This window comes from Arvicanthis niloticus, chromosome 10 (genome assembly GCF_011762505.2).
Source record: "Arvicanthis niloticus isolate mArvNil1 chromosome 10, mArvNil1.pat.X, whole genome shotgun sequence".
NCBI classification, from domain to species: Eukaryota; Metazoa; Chordata; class Mammalia; order Rodentia; family Muridae; genus Arvicanthis; species Arvicanthis niloticus.
Genome location: NC_047667.1, coordinates 23,029,401 through 23,044,908, shown reverse-complemented (window position 1 = coordinate 23,044,908; position 15,508 = coordinate 23,029,401). Strand labels below are relative to the sequence as shown.

Here is a 15,508-nt window from a genome sequence, read left to right as displayed (position 1 = left end):
TGTGTCCGGGGCAGACAGCCAAGGACCAAATCATCTGGAAAGGTCTACAGGCCATCCAAGTTTGAAAAGGGCAAACGTAATCACCAGGGCTCTCTTTAGAGGGGAATTTGGCTACAGAAGGGGATTCTCAACCCTCCTAACCTAGGCTGTCTTGTACAGGATGAAAACTGCCCTTGCCCAACCCTACCTGCCTGGTAAGTGCAGGCTTCAGACCAATTGTGTGCCAGGCAGGTCCCAGTAAAAAATTCAAAGTTGGATGATGTATACTCCATGCCATTGGGGAATTAATAACTTGATAAGAAGGTGGGGTGTGTTCACAAATTCTTTTCTCTTAGTTGTAATGATGTTAACTATATACAACTCAGTGGGCGGACCTTTTCCTCTGCCTGGGAAGTCTCGCGTGAGTGGGCTCTGAGGAATCCAGTTTAACCAGACAAGAGGAGGAGAAAGTATATGACTTGGAACAAGAGCCGGAACAAACCAGTAAATAGCTAGGCTGAGGTCTAGCCCACGTCGGAGTGGGTGGGGGTTCCCAGTTATCAGCAGCGAATACCAAAAGGCCGGCGGGTCTCTGAACTTTTCTGCCCTCCTCTATCACTTCCAGGGCAGAAGCAGGGTCAGCTGGCCAGACTTCTGTGTCCACATGGCCTGTTGCCTCCGTCTCATCACTACACCTCATGTCTCTGCTAAAGGGGAGCGCTTGCCAGGCTCGTGGATCAGGGACTACGCCGGCCCGCCTGCCTCTTCCCACACAGGTCCACGTTCCCATCCACCAACGCCTCTGAAATCCATGGGAACGAACCGCAAGCTTGTGAAGGCGGGAATAGAAGCTGGGAGAAAGTGTAGGATGAGAGCTGGCCTGCATCGCAGTTTGCCTCAGGGGATGGGGATGGGGACGGGGAGTGCGGGGAGTGCGTGGGAGAAGGCGCGTGCGCGGTACAGGGCTGCTTGTGCCGCCTGGGAGTGTGGGGGCGGACGCTCAGGAGAGATGGGGCGACGGGCGGAGTGGGGTGGGAGGGGAGCAGCGGGAGTGTGGAGGGGGGTGTGTCACCGAGAGTGGGAAGAAGAGTGGAAGCAGGTGGCAGGGGGGAAATGAATGAACAGTCTCATCTGTATTCCTTGCAGGGATAAATGGCATGGAGGTGGGAGGGGGACACCGTCTCGGCTGTCTGTGGGGACCGAGGGTCTCTGGAAGAACTGAATAAAGGGGGTAGGACCAGCCAAATGTGCCATCTGCTTCGAGGGCTCATCTTGGCTTGGGACTCTTATCTCCCTCCACCAAGCCCAGCTTCTGAAGCTGTCAGTCCCCAGATGGGGGATCTCCGAGACAAAACAGCCTTGTTCTGACAGGTTGCCGGAATCCCCTTCCCACACAGGCTGAGGAGTCCTGGGGTCTAGCTCTTAGGTCTGCCCACTCACCTGGCATCGCAAGCTGGAGATGGGTTCTGCTAAGGCCATCTGTTCTGAGGGCACAGAATCACTGTGTTCTCGGGATTCCTGGGATGAGATTGTAAGAAGGTGAGCCTATGAACCCAGAAAACACTCAAAATGTAGTGCTAGCCTTGACCCTGGGTGACCTTGGACCAGTCGCTTCTCTTTTGCACTCTATTTCCTCCTCTACAATAAGGAGTCTGAAGAGAAGTACTTCAGGGGGCCTCCCTGCTGGGATTCAGGGTGTGGCCAGTGGAAAGGAGGAGGATGTGGAGAGCATCAGAGAAAAACCTGGGCAGCTGAATCAGAATGACATTCTCCAGCCCCTACCCTCCTCTGGAGATATCTGGGGCATATCCCAAGGAAAGATGGGGCCGTGGAAAGTCCGAGTGGGAAAAGAAGGGTTAGGTTCCAGGCCACAGGTTGTGCACAGTGACAGTGTCTTGGGCGTTTGTAAGCCAAAGCCCCACTCCTGTCCTTGTCTTTTCTTCCTACGGGAGTTAGAGAACTCCCTGTCTTGTCCTTGCTGACCACTGCTGTAAACTTAGAGTTGGTCTTCAGATCCAGCCCCATTTCCTGTTTCTCTCTGTACCACCACGGTGCTCTAGGGGTAGGGCTGGGTGGGGTGTCCCAGTCTATGCTCTTTTTCTCTTTAGATTCCATCTATGAAGTCCAGTGTCATTATTTCTGAGGGGGTGAGTAATGGGAGACAGGGACAGCAAGCTCCACCAGTCCAGGAAACCTCAGTTCAGTGTTCTGGTAAACTCCCAATCTAACTTAACTGACCAACCCTCAAAGACCAGAGAAGAAAGTGTGGAGGCCATGGTGCGTGTGTGCGTGTGCGTGTGCATGTGTGTGTGTACATGTGCGTGCATGCATGTGTGTGTGCATGCATTCACATGCATGCTTGAGCGAAGAACTGCTGTTCATTAGGTAAAGAAATGAGATTAGGGACCCCTGAGGAAAAAGGAAGGGAAACAGCAGGGCACCTCAAAGAACGGGAAATCCAATTAGACACATGCATCCCTGGGCCAACCCCTTGTCCTCTCCCTGGTCAATAGATAAGGGAGTGTCTAGCTGTTTCCTAGTCTGACAGGCAGTCATCATCTCCATCAGAGCTTTTATCTCCCTGGAAGCTGCTGGGCCAGAGGGAACCAAAAGCATCTAAAAGGTAAGGTCCAAGGTTGGAAGCCCCATGAGCACTGGCGTGCAAGCAAAGGGATGGAGTCGGGGCTGGGGCAGGAACTGAGCAGAGAGGATGGCAAGAGTATAAGGCTCTGATCAAAGCAGCTGCAAGGTCCTTCTGGGTGGTCAGTAAACTGCCTTGGGGATAGTTTTGAAGAATATGTATTTCAGTTTGGAGTGGGAACAGGGAACAAAGAGACCTCTTACTACTGCTGGGGACTTACCATTAAGAAGAAACCTGTGCAGGCAGCTTTGGGAGGGCTGTGTAATCAGCTGCATAGTGGCTACAGTGCTGCAGACACTTCTGTATCCCATAGCACACACACTGCTCACTGCACAGATGCGAGTGAGCTGCAGACGTCTGTGCTCATGTGTGCGCACAGTATGTCCTTCCAGTAACCCATGTGCAAACACACATAGCTGCCGAGCTTTCTGATGGGGGAAAAAAAAAAAAAAAAACGCTCCATAACCGCACATAAGCCCTCCGCTTTCTACAATGTGTTTCTAAAAAGCTACGTTTCTAAGTCTGTTAGGAGCTAACATCCATTTTTTTTTTTTTTACATTGTATGTTAAGTTATAAGATTTTGTCTCCAAATTGACTGGTTGCTCCACAAAGGGCTGGGCCTTATTCCTTTGTGCATCTCCAAAGGCATGTCCAGAGACGACAACTTAATAGACATCCCATGATTGCTTAAGTGACTGAATGAACGAGAGGCCTTAGAGTAACCACAAGTAGGGTTAGGGAGAGAGCTCAGTGGGTAGCAAGTTTGCCTGACACGCTTGAAGCTCTGTGCTAGATTCCCAGCATCCTATATACCAGGCATGATAGTACACACCTGTAATCCCAGCACTTGGGAGGTAGAGGCAGGAAGACCAAAAGGTCAAAGTCCTTCTCCACTATATGAGTTTGAGGCCAACCTAGGGTAGGTGAGACCCTATCTCAGGAAAACAAAAGCGAAAAGGAAACAAATGTACTCTTTAATGTAGTTTCTCTAAAGCTATTTTGTTCTTGCCGTTGTTGTTGTTGTTGTTGCTGCTGCTGCTGCTGCTTTCGTTTTTTGTTTTGGTTTTTGTACGTTTGATTGTTTGGTTTTGGTTTTTTGGGATTGGGGAAGTGGTTGATGAGAGGGTTTTTTTTCCTGGATATGTGGTTGTTTATTAGAAAATACTGGTACAAATGCACCGGTGTATCCAGTGTGCCGGTGAGTGGACAAGGGACTGTGGTAAGCATGCCTGTGGTGAGATGAGTAAGCCAGCCTGTGGAAGCTGTCCACCGAAGCCTGTGTAATCACCACACTGTGAGCTGTAGTGGGAGTGTTGGCTAAAGATACCTCTAGACACAGATCCGACCCACCAACTTTGAGGATCGACAGATGAAGATGCTGAGTGAGCTCCTGTGACAGAGGGCATGTGAACAAGCATGCAGATTGAAAGCTGGCTAACTTTGTGAGCCATTCCCACCAGGCAAGCTCAAATGACGGCCCTTCTACCTCCTACCCACAGGATGTACATCAAAGGGATTCAGCCATTCTCACTCCTGCTCCTCCCTCAGAGCCTCATGAAGTTCCTGGCTTTCCTGAGTCTGTTGACCCTGGTGCTGCAGGAGGCAGGGACAGCCTCTCTCCTAGGGGAGAGGGAAAGAGAAGAGCAGAGCCCCGAGGAAGGTGACACGTCCCTGCATGTGGAGAACTATACCCTGAGCCTAGAGGACTACAGTGAAGTCATTGACCTGAGCAGCTATGAGGAGTTTGCAGACTATGGGGACCAGATCCCTGAGGTGAGAGGACTGAGATGATTTGGAATCCCTGAAAGAAACAGGATTAGGGGCCAGATCTATTTCCACCTGCCCTATAATACAAATCTCTCAAGCCCTTTTGCTATATGATGTAAATTCGAGAGTGAGTGTGTGTGTGTGTGTGTGTGTGTGTGTGTGTGTGTGTGTGTGTTACACATGCATGTGTTACACATCCTGTCCTCTCAGAGATTGACCAGGTGCTGCATGCTCCATGAGCCCAGAAGCCTCTGCCCCTTTGTGATGTGACCAGGCTCTGGGTAGAGAAAGGGGGGTAGTGCCAACCTGAACAACGGAGAGGAAGGGAAGGAACACCACACTGGATGACTCAGAGATCCGGACTTCAGCTCTGTGTTGGGACCTTCTGAGCCCCAACCTTCATTCACCCTTTCCTCTCGTGACTTCAGTGTCCTCATTCGTGTATGACATTTGTGTGTGGAGACATTAGATGCTGTGCTCACTAAGGTCCCTTCTTTGTTCCATCTTTTTCTCTCTCCCTCCACTTACTCCTCTGCACGAGTTTGAACTTGGTCGCTGAGGTTTCCAGGGGCCACAGGTAAGTCCTTCTCAGGCATAGACTGGCCTGTGGTGTGCTTTGTGCTGTGTCTTCAGGCTACAATAAGCAGTCCGACTCTTCCAACAAGAGGTAGCCCCACCAGCACTGTGGCTCCAAGGACATTGTCATCACAACTCACAACGGCAGGACCTACCACCACTGGCCTACTGAACTCCCAGAGCAGCCATGGTAAGTGTGTGCAATCAGAAGGTCACGGGGCCAAACAACCTGAAGCTAGCACCAGGCAGTTCTAAAGTGGGATGTGGTGAGGGCTAAGGCCAGGGAGTCCTGGGTCTGGGTTGGCCTCTGCCAACAGGAAAAGAAGGGAAGGTTGTTATGGAAAAAAAAAAAAAAAAAAAACAGGGGAGTGGCTGGCTGTCCCTGATACTTTTGTATAAATATTGTGCACAGATTGAGTGGGATGCAAAGCAAGCAAGAACTCCTACACCTTAGCAAAGCCACCCTACCTTAATTAACAGCATCACTCGGGGAACAGTTTGAGTGGTAATTAGATTAGAGATGATTAAAAGCCCGGAGAGGAGAGTAAATAACTGTGGCTGTCACTTGGCAAGGGAGCAAATGAAGCAGAGACACTGGCTTCAGTCTCAAATTCACCTTTGTTAGCAGACCTCAACCCCTCCCCCAGTGCCTTCCTGGGGACTGGGGTGCAGCATCCCTGACTCTGATCAAAGCCTGGGACAGAGGAGGAATGAAGCTTATTCTGGACTCGATGGTGCTCGGTATCCTGTTCTCCTCTAGGAAATTTGCCAGCATGGACCTGGGGTGGGGACGTCCATGGGAAGTCCATTCTCATAGCCACAATCCCAGACTTGAAGAGACCCTAAAGGGTCTCAGTCAGACCTGCCTTTCTTAGCCTTGGGAGAAGATCCCCTGCCATTGCCAGCCCCTCCTGCTGCTTCATTTCTGGGCTGTGAACTTTCCTCCGGTGCCTTTTGGATACAAGCCTCCTTCTCAGTAATCTCTGAGATCTTGTGATAGCAAGGGACACTAACATTGGTCAGCTGTCTGAATTTCTTGGCCATTGGGTACAGAGAGAGCACCAGGGACAGAGAAGAGGCAAGGGCTGTTCTCCAGTGTAAAATTGGGATGCTGATGACATCCCAAGAGGAAATGGATGCTAAGCAGGCATGGTCCATTCTACCTTAGCTCTGTTATGCTTCCTGAATCCACAGAGAACATGGCCGATTCCTCTTCCTAAAACAGAGGCAGCAACCATTGACCACTCCATATAATTCTGATGTTTTTTTCCATCTACACTCTACCTTTTGACACTAGAGAAGGTCCTCTGGAAAAGAGACAGACAGAAGTCCTAGAAAGAGCCACAGAAACTCAGAACTTACAAAGGATCAGGGTTCTACGAAGGCACCAATGAGCTTTGCATTGAATGGTAATTAAGTGAGTCCACTTTTAAGCCAGGGCTAAGTGACAGATTGAGAGCAACTTTGAGTGTTGTCTGGGTGCATTGTGCTGGGTGGTTCTGTGGGGAAATAGGCAATCTAAAAGCCACAGCTGCCCATGGCTTAGACATTCCCTGAAGCAAAGACCACTGGCTACAGAGGCTTGAAGAGAGAGTGTGACCGGAGATGTTCCTCTGTTCTGTCTTCCACTTGGCCAGGCCTGCCTACCTGCCTGGTCTGTGTGTGCCTTGGCTCTTCTGTGTACTGTGATGATGCAGACCTGGAGAACATTCCTCCTCTTCCCCAGATGACCACCTACCTGTATGCTCGCTTCAACCACATCAGCCTCATCCAGGCTGGAGACTTCAAAGGGCTGAGTGAGTTATGCTTCGAGACAAGATGATGGTGGTGAGGCAGAGAGGACTGTCAGGGTACAGACATGGGCTCCGGGCTGTCAACAGGACAGGAGCCCCAGTCCTTCCAGTTCCTTTCCTTTAAGATTTTAAAATGGCAGAAGTAGCCAGTTCTTCTCATGAAGGATCAAAGGCACAGGAAAAGGCAACATTTCCAAAATGTTCCAGCATTATTGGCCTCTAGGCTAGACCTCCCTATTGACCTCCCAATGTTAGCCTCTGGGCTAGACTCCCCTAAACCACTTCTCTATGGCCCTGATGCCTTTAAATAGCTTCTTGCTATTTTGTTTTGCTACTTCCTACCATATTCTCTGTTTGAGGTAGGAGGCAGAAGCTTGCCTCCAGCTTCTACCTTGATAGCCTTTTGTGTCCTCAGTGTCTTCCATGTAAAGGAAGTTGTGCAGGAAGAGAGAGGAACAGGATGAATGCAGCAATTCCTGAACTTGTTAATTATTGTCCTTGCAGGTGGGAGTTACGGGGTGGGGACAAATCTTTTAAGATGGATAGAATCAAAGCTCTCGAGAAAGTTATTGAGGAATGCCATGGTTTTAAAGGGAGATCTGATCTGGCCTTGTTTCTTGTGGTTTGGACTTGGTGCAGGAGGTGAGCTAATTTAGAACTCCGTTGAAAAGAATGGGTCATGTTATGGAGGCAAATAGAGCCCACCCAGGGCCAGGAGGGATGTATGCGCCAGTTTTGCCCTGTGTTCTCTCCCAACATCCATCAGCAAAACTGAGAAGGCTCGACCTCTCCGGCAACTCCATCTCCTCCATCCACAACGATGCCCTCCACCTGCTGCCTGCCCTGCAGGATCTGATCCTTTCAGAGAACCAGCTTGCAGCCCTGCCTGTGCTGCCCAGTGGCATCGAGCTCCTGGACGTCCGCCTGAATCGCCTGCAGAGCTCTGGGATACAGCCTGAGGCTTTCATGGTGAGTCAGTCCACCATGCAAAGTGCGCCATGCCCATGTACCCTGACCTCACAGCTGTTCGTGTTCAACTCTTGTCTAGAGCCAAAAATCAATTTCCCCTTTTCCTTCTTTTTCCATGTATGGCTTATTAAACATTCTCTAGAAAGGGTGTTTTACATCGTGCCATCTTGGTAGCATCTGTATCTTCTGCGAATAGGAAACCCAGTGCTGTTGGGCCTCAGGGTCCTGTTCATGGGGGCAGACCACCAGAAGCCAATGCTGGCAACTCCTCCTTCCCTCTGTGAGGACACTGCTCTAGCCTTTATGTACGTATCTGCTCATCTTTGTACCAGCACCCCAGTCCACCTCATCCACTCTACCCTTGAAAACTCCAGTTTGTCTCTGGAGCTCACTCTGACTCTACCTCCTATAAACCATCTTAATGGTTTTGAAATCTACCATTAAATGACCAGCATCTCTCTGTGGTCAGATTCACAAGAGACACAATTTGATAGGTATCGTAGAGTTTCTGTTGCTGTGGAGAGACACTATGACCACAGCAACTCTTACAAAGGAGAACATTTAACTGGGTCTCCCTTACAGCTCAGATATTTAGTCCACATCCCAACGTGCAGGCTGCAGCACCTGGGAAGGGCCTTCAGAGACCACTGCTCGAGCGCTGCCTCTCTGTGTCTTTCAAGTACAATCAAACCATAAGACAACATTTCTATCACTACTGAACTACGTGCATGGTGGTGGCCCCCTAAGACAGAGTCATCGGTATCTTTGTAGCCCTCTTGGTTTGTGTAAGTAATTTCACGATGACACATTTCTCAGAATGCACCCCTGTCCTTAAGCAATGCTCAACTGTGCAGGCTCATTTGTGCAAGCAAATTCATACTTAGAAGCATCAAATAGGCAAATAGTAAAAAATTGCCATATAGTGTGTGTGTGTGTGTGTGTGTGTGTGCGTGCGTGCATGCGTGTGTGTCTGTGTGTGTGTGTGTGTCTGTGTGTCTGTGTGTGTGTGTACATACTCAAATATACATACAAGGGACTTGTTATATAGTCCGGGATGCCCTCAAATTCATTCTTCTCCTGCGTCAGCTCCCTGAGTACAGAAGTGACAGTGCATCGTCACCATGCTCACCAAGAGCCGTGTGCCCACTCAGCCTCTGCTCTTCACAAATGTCTTCCTCCCTCCCTGTCTTCTGTGTGCCGTGGGCCTACAGAGGGCCCAGAGAACAGAATCTGTGCCCCTGGTGGGTGGGATGCAAAACCTGCACACATTACTTCTCTCAGCTGTGCAGGAAGCACTGGGATTGTCTGTACCAGGAGGTCTCTGGCTGTTCCAGCCCTTGAAACGGCGTTTCCATATTAGGAGGTGCTTCTCTGCCTTCACTCAGCCCTATTTTCTTGGCCCAGAAAAGGCAGGGGCTTTGCAGCCCAAGGACCTGAGCTCACTGTGTGAGTCACTTCTGATCTTGTTTCCTCGGCTACAAAGCGGGTGATGAGGCCCACTCGACAGAGCCACTGCAGGATTAAACACAGCGTTTGCAGTGTTTGATCACAGGGCAACTGAATGCAGGGAGTGATGCTCTGAGAAGAGGTAGCTTGTTCCTCCCTGTTCCCTGAGCCCCTGCGGGTTGATCTCTCCCCCACAGTCCTCTCAGATCAGCCCCTCCTGATTCTGACAGTGCTCTTCTGCTCACATGTTCTGTGTGCCTCAGGTTCTATTCTGCCATGCTGGTGCCCTCTGAGCGTGGTCTCCATAGCCACTCTGAGTGGAGCATTTGGGAGACTTTTCACCGGTGACAGAGAAGTTGAGACTGAGCTGAAATGTCCCATGGTCCTTCTTTTTACCTGATCCTGGCTTAGGCTCCTCCCCGCCATTCTCCAACAGTTCCTTTCTGTTCCCCAGCTGCTAGCACTCAATGACAGCAGCTTTCCTTTGGCATCCAAATGAAGATAGGCTCTGCAAAGCTCCTTAAAGAGCCAGCATCCTTAGCTGGAATTGGTGGTGGAGGACTCAGAAAGATGAAGTAGAAGGACCCCACACACACACACACACACACAAGACTGAGGCCAGCCTGGGATATAAAGAGAATTTCAGGTCAGCCTGAGGTACAAAGTAAAGATTCTGGAGAAGGAGAGGAGAGACAGAGACACAGAAGCAGAGACAGACACAGAGATAGACAGGCAGAGACAACCGTAGCCCACGAATGAGACCACCTCATGCTGGCCTGCTGGGGCACTTCTTCATGCCAAGAGCCTGGCATGACCCCCTCTGATCTCTCATTCTTTGTGTCCCCATAGGCGCTGGAGAAGCTGCAGTTTCTCTACCTGGCAGACAACCTGCTGGATTCCATCCCTGGGCCTTTGCCCCTCAGCCTGCGCTCCCTGCACCTGCAGGTGAGGAGCCTTGATCACCAAAGGCAAAAATAGCGTGTAGTGTGGAAGGCAGATAACAGGGGAATTCAGGGAGTGGCCATAGAAATAATGTTCTCCACCCCTTTTTAAAATATCACCTTCCCTTACCCATTGGTATTTCACCTGCTTTAATGCCCTCACTTTGCCTACCTCCTGTCTCTTCTCATCCCCTTAGGGCCTCCTCACTACCACCCCCTCCTTCTACTCATATCATTTCTGATTTCTTCACTCTTTCTTCACTCTCCACAAATGTCTTCTCGTACACTATGTGGCCTCAGCTCTATCTACTTTCACTTCTCCAGCTGCACAGGAGGCTGTGAGCCTTCACTGTGTGCTGTTCCTTCCAGAATAACATGATCGAGACCATGGAAAGCGACACTTTCTGTGACACTAGGGAACACAGACATGAGCGCCGCCGGCAGCTAGAAGACATCCGCCTGGACGGGAACCCCATCAATCTGAGCCTTTTCCCAGAGGCCTACTTTTGCCTGCCACGGCTCCCTGTGGGCCGCTTCACCTAGCTGCCACTGGTCCTCTCTTCCCAGACAGTGCTCAGAGACTCGCCGAGGGAGCACCATCTCCCTGCACCTAAGAAGTGATCTGTAGTCCAAGTTCCAGGAAACCTGTGAGCCACAGTTGCAAAATTTCACAACACACACACACACACACACACACACACACAGAGAGAGAGAGAGAGAGAGAGAGAGAAAGAGAGAGAGAGAGAGAGAGAGAGAGACACTCTTCAGCCACTGAATTTGTATTTCTCCCTCTTTCTTACACCTTATGGTTCCTGACTCAGAGAACAGCAGTGTCCACCATAGAGATCTTTTCCAAACTCTCCATACTCATCTTCCCACACAGAATTCCAGGAGAACCATGAAAGAAAGAGGAGGAAGAGGAGGCGGCAGAGGGACAGAAGCTAGGATGGAGGGGAGGGGCGGGGGGACGAGTCATCGGTGTGCTGGAGCCTGGTCTTTCTGACTGGTAGGCTGACGACTCTGATAATTACATTTTCCAGAATTTTGCAGTTCAGTTATTAAACACAGCCATTATGAAAAATTAAATTATATAACCTTGCAGTTAAATACATTATACTGAAAACAATTAGAATGAACTCGCAAAACTCGCCACTTCCCCCATGCATTTCCCCTGCTTTGAAGTTATTTGTGTGCACGGCAGCTTCATGGTAGACATTTTATACAATGGTGGGCTGCAGGACCACCTCCCCAGATCATTCGGTGGCCTCGTGTTGGGAGATTTACAGCATGGAAATCTGTGAATGCTGTAAACTAGGGTGTGTGTGTGTGTGTGTGTGTGTGTGTGTGTGTGTGTGAAAGAGAGAGAGAGAGACAGCGAGAGAGAGAGACAGACAGAGAGACAGAGACAGAGAGACAGAGACAGAGAGAGATTGTGTATAAGAGAGAGTCTCTTACTCTTTCTGGTTGTGTGTGTGTGTGTGTGTGTGTGTGTGTGAAAGAGAGAGAGAGAGAGACAGCGAGAGAGAGAGAGAGAGACAGACAGACAGAGACAGAGAGACAGAGACAGAGAGACAGAGACAGAGAGAGATTGTGTATAAGAGAGAGTCTCTTACTCTTTCTGGTTGTGTGTGTGTGTGTGTGTGTGTGTGTGTGAAAGAGAGAGAGAGAGACAGCGAGAGAGAGAGACAGACAGAGAGACAGAGACAGAGAGACAGAGAGACAGAGACAGATTGTGTATAAGAGAGAGTCTCTTACTCTTTCTGGTTGTGTGTGTGTGTGAGTGTATGTGTGCGTGTGTGTGTGTGTGTGTAGAGCTAGCTCTTAAAAGGCTTGCCAGCACACTACTAAGGACAAAAACCTATGGTTATACTAGTCCTCCCTGACCCTACGCTACTTTGGCAGATGAGTCCAGTCCCTATGGTATGGCCCTTCATTTCTTGCTTTTCCTAGCAATGGAAAATGGTCTCCTGTTCCATTTGGAGGGACCCATCCAGAAGGAGGGAACGGGCTTAAACTTCTCACCTTCAAGCTAACACTCACCTCTTCCCTGGCTCCTGCCTCAGACTCTTGGTTTCTGGCCACTGGGTTCTTGCATGTGCAACCAGCAGAGGGCAGCCTTGTGCAAAGATAAATAAATAGAGCAACTACCTCCAGCTTTGGGTCCTGGGCAGAGCCTGAGGTGCTGAGAGAATGGAAAAGAAAAGGCAGCTGAGCAAGCCTGCAGAGGGCGAGCCTGCTCCCTTTGCTCTCTCTCCTGGTTCGAATCCCCTCTTTTCCCGTGTGACTCTGCCCGAGTCTCATGGGGGGGGGGGAGAAGAAGCAGCTGTTATCTAGTCAGCTTCTTCCCTGAATGGAGAGAGAAGAGAGATAACCAACCTTCTTCCTGTTGCTTTTTTTTTTTTTTTTTTTTTTTAATTATTTTTAAAGGATAGAGCTTTGCTATGTATCCCAGCCTGGCCCTGAATTTATCATCCTCCTGTCTCAGCCTCCCCACTGCTGGGATTACAAGTGTGTACTACCATGCCCTGCTGCCACGGTTTTTATGAGCGGGGTGAGCGGTGGGATTGATGGCACTGTGCCCCAGTTGTTGCCTCCTAGGTGTTGGGTGAGGCGTGGGAAGGACTTGAGGCAGTCAGGGCCTTGGCTCGCTGGGCAGAATCGCAGAATCTTAGACCGCTCCTGTCTGCCAAGTGCCTAAGGCTGTGTTCCTGCTGATAAGATGGCTGGGTGTGCTGGGGAAACTTCCCTTCCCTGGTGGAGCTAAGATCTAGTAAGAAAAGTAAATCAGCATCGATTACACTATTCAACTGAGATGTGCTACAAAGGGAATTATCAAATGTGACAGGAGCTGGCAAGAGGAGACTGTGTCTGAGTCTGGGAGGCCTCTTTGCAGGGCTAGCATTTAAGCTGAAACCAAAGATGGAGTGGGAACCAGCCAAGCCATGAATTGTCAAGGCAACCATCCCCAGGTGGTCTCCAAGCCTGAAAGGAGAGGTGCTTATGGTGGCTCACATGGGAGGGAAGCCTTTCCTCTGCCTTTCCTCACACCCTGAGTAGTACCACACCAAGCACTTTAAATGCTTACACAGTCTTATGAACAGGCGTGTCAAGGTTGATTGTTCCCATTCCTCAGATGGAGAAGTTAAGTCCTGAAGAAGGTAAATCAATTGCCCATCTCCTATGGTTACTGAAGTTTGGACAAAGACTCTTCATACTAGCTCTGGGATGATAAGTGGGAATACTGAGAGGTGCCCTCATACCCTGGCCGAGGCTTCTTTCTTCTCTCCTAGAGGCCTAGGTCCCAGCACACCTCACCTCGGGAGAGGTCTGAAGACCAAGATCTCTCCTTAGAGACACTAAAGCTCTCACTGGTTCCAAAGGAGTTTGCTAAAGCAGATCTCCCCACCCTCCTCTCTCTGATGTGTGTGTGTGCACGTGTGTGTGTGTGTGTGTGTGTGTTTGTCTCTTATATGCATTTGGGTTCATTTGTGTGCACATGGGTGAGATGTGTATGAATACATGTGCATGTGTGAGTACTCACGAAGGTCAGATGATATCTGGTATCTTCTCTGAATTGCTTCCCATCTTACTTTTTGAGCTGGGATCTTTCAGTGAACTTGGAACTCACCAGTTTGACTAGACTGGCTGCTGGCTAGAAAATCCCAGGGATCCTCCTGCCCCCGTCACCTGACCCCAACACCAGGAATGCAGGTGCATGCCCCATTGCCAAACCTGCCTTTTAAAAGATGATTTGTGAATATGGGTATTTTTGACATCATGTATGTCTGTGTATCATGTGCGAGCCTGTTGCCCATAGAGTCCACAATAAAGTGCTGGATCCTGTGGGACTGGAGTTACTGACAGTTGTGAGCTGCTGTGTGGGTTCTGGGAATCAAACCCAAGTCCTTGTGAAGAACAGCCAGTGCTCTTAGCCACTGAGCTGTCTCTCCAGCCTGAGCTACTCTTTCCCCTGATGAGTGCTGAGGATATGGATCAGGCCTTCAGGCTTATACATCAGCCCTTTACTGGGCCTTCTCCCAGCCTCTCACCCCTGTTCTTCCTTTGCATATCCCCTAAGCTCTCCCTCTTCCTGTCCTACACCAATCACATCCTGTATCTTCTTCCTTTACTGGGTTTTTAAAAGGCTTAGGTGTCCAACAGCGGAAGTTTGAATATTTCTTAGCTGTAAGAAAACATGCATTGAAGGGACCCACTAATAAATGATGTTTGTAGATATAATAGAACATATATGTGTATAATATAATGTATATATGTAATATATAATAACATACATACATATATGTTTTCAAGCACTATGGCTCCTGTGTGCTCAAACCACAACACACCTAGGTGCCTACACACTTGTGGTAAATTTGTCCTGACAGAAAATTCTGTGCCACTGCTGTTCTGTGAGAGGAGAGGGCTGGCAATTCCTGAGCTCTGGAGTTTGCTACTTGGTGCCACAGACTCCTTAAGCAGCTCACATACTTAATCCCAAAGGTAGCACTGGATAAGAGGGAAGTTCATCTCTATGCTGCATGTGTGCAAACAGGCCTCTGAAAGAAGTAGCCTCCACTCAAACTGCAAAACAATGATCCAGTCAGAGCTCAAACCCAGGTCCATCTACCCAGAATCCTAAGCTCAGCTCTTACTTCACACTCCTGCACAGTCTTTATGGTCAAGTGCAGGTCAAGCAGGCAAACTGTTTTCCCAGAGGCCATCCTGTGCACAGGATAGGATTTCCCCAAGGCCACACCCTAGCAGCTGTCTCCTGACTAATCCCTTAGTTCTGGCTACGGAAACCCAGAAAACAAAAAGAATGTTCTTGTTGGCTCCCTGAAAACATTTCAAATAGAACATCTGTCCCTCTGTTGCAGAGAAGGCTGGAGAGATCAGCTTGCTCCCAGCAGCTGCTATGCCTTTGTCTTATGTGACATAGCCAAGCTGGGGTTGTCAGGACCAGAAGGAGTTGGGTTGGACCCTGGCAGGGCAAGCAGAGAGCCTCCCTCAAGGTAGAGTGACATCACTCCCCCACCCCTCCCTGTCCTGTCAAGTGGCCGTGCTGTGAGAATGGTGAGGAGGACCAGTGCCAGCCAGCCATGACGGAATAAAAGGAAGGGTCCTCATGTCCCCGCAGACATGGCAACCAACCCAGGTGCCTCAGAGCCCACACCGGAGAGCAATCTAACCGCCTGCTCCAGGAGGCACAGTGCCTATCTAACTTCCTGAGTAAGCCTTCATCTGACTGAACTCCGCCTGACCCTGGCAAAGGCACTCATGAAGGAAATGCAACACCTCCCTCCTTGGCTTATGGCCTTCAGGAGGGTCTAGCCTCAGGAAATCCCCCTTTGCCAGCTCTGAGAATATGGAGAAAGGAGGCAGAGGGAAAGAGGCA

General features: G+C 49.7%; 1 protein-coding gene across 5 annotated transcripts; it reads left to right on the top strand.

The window, feature by feature from the left end:
* The first annotated feature begins 1,077 nt into the window (after positions 1–1,077).
* On the top strand, positions 1,078–14,364 carry Optc (opticin). 5 transcript variants are annotated; one of them, XR_013112818.1, is made up of 9 exons: positions 1,078–2,190; positions 2,548–2,602; positions 4,121–4,394; positions 5,022–5,154; positions 6,602–6,760; positions 7,524–7,726; positions 10,022–10,117; positions 10,483–10,760; positions 10,935–14,364. XR_013112818.1 is itself a non-coding variant. In XM_076941202.1 (9 exons), exons 2-9 carry the CDS (start codon positions 2,097–2,099, stop codon positions 10,654–10,656), a joined length of 1,188 nt encoding a protein of 395 aa, XP_076797317.1. In that variant the 5' UTR covers positions 1,078–1,518; positions 2,088–2,096; the 3' UTR covers positions 10,657–10,803. The 5 variants fall into 5 exon arrangements, 4 of the variants coding, with proteins under 4 accessions (XP_076797317.1, XP_034368812.1, XP_076797318.1 ...); XM_076941202.1 differs by lacking the exon at positions 10,935–14,364 and having other exon boundaries at positions 1,078–1,518; positions 2,088–2,190; positions 10,483–10,803; XM_034512921.2 differs by lacking the exon at positions 10,935–14,364 and having other exon boundaries at positions 1,078–1,518; positions 10,483–10,803.
* Positions 14,365–15,508: the final 1,144 nt, after the last annotated feature.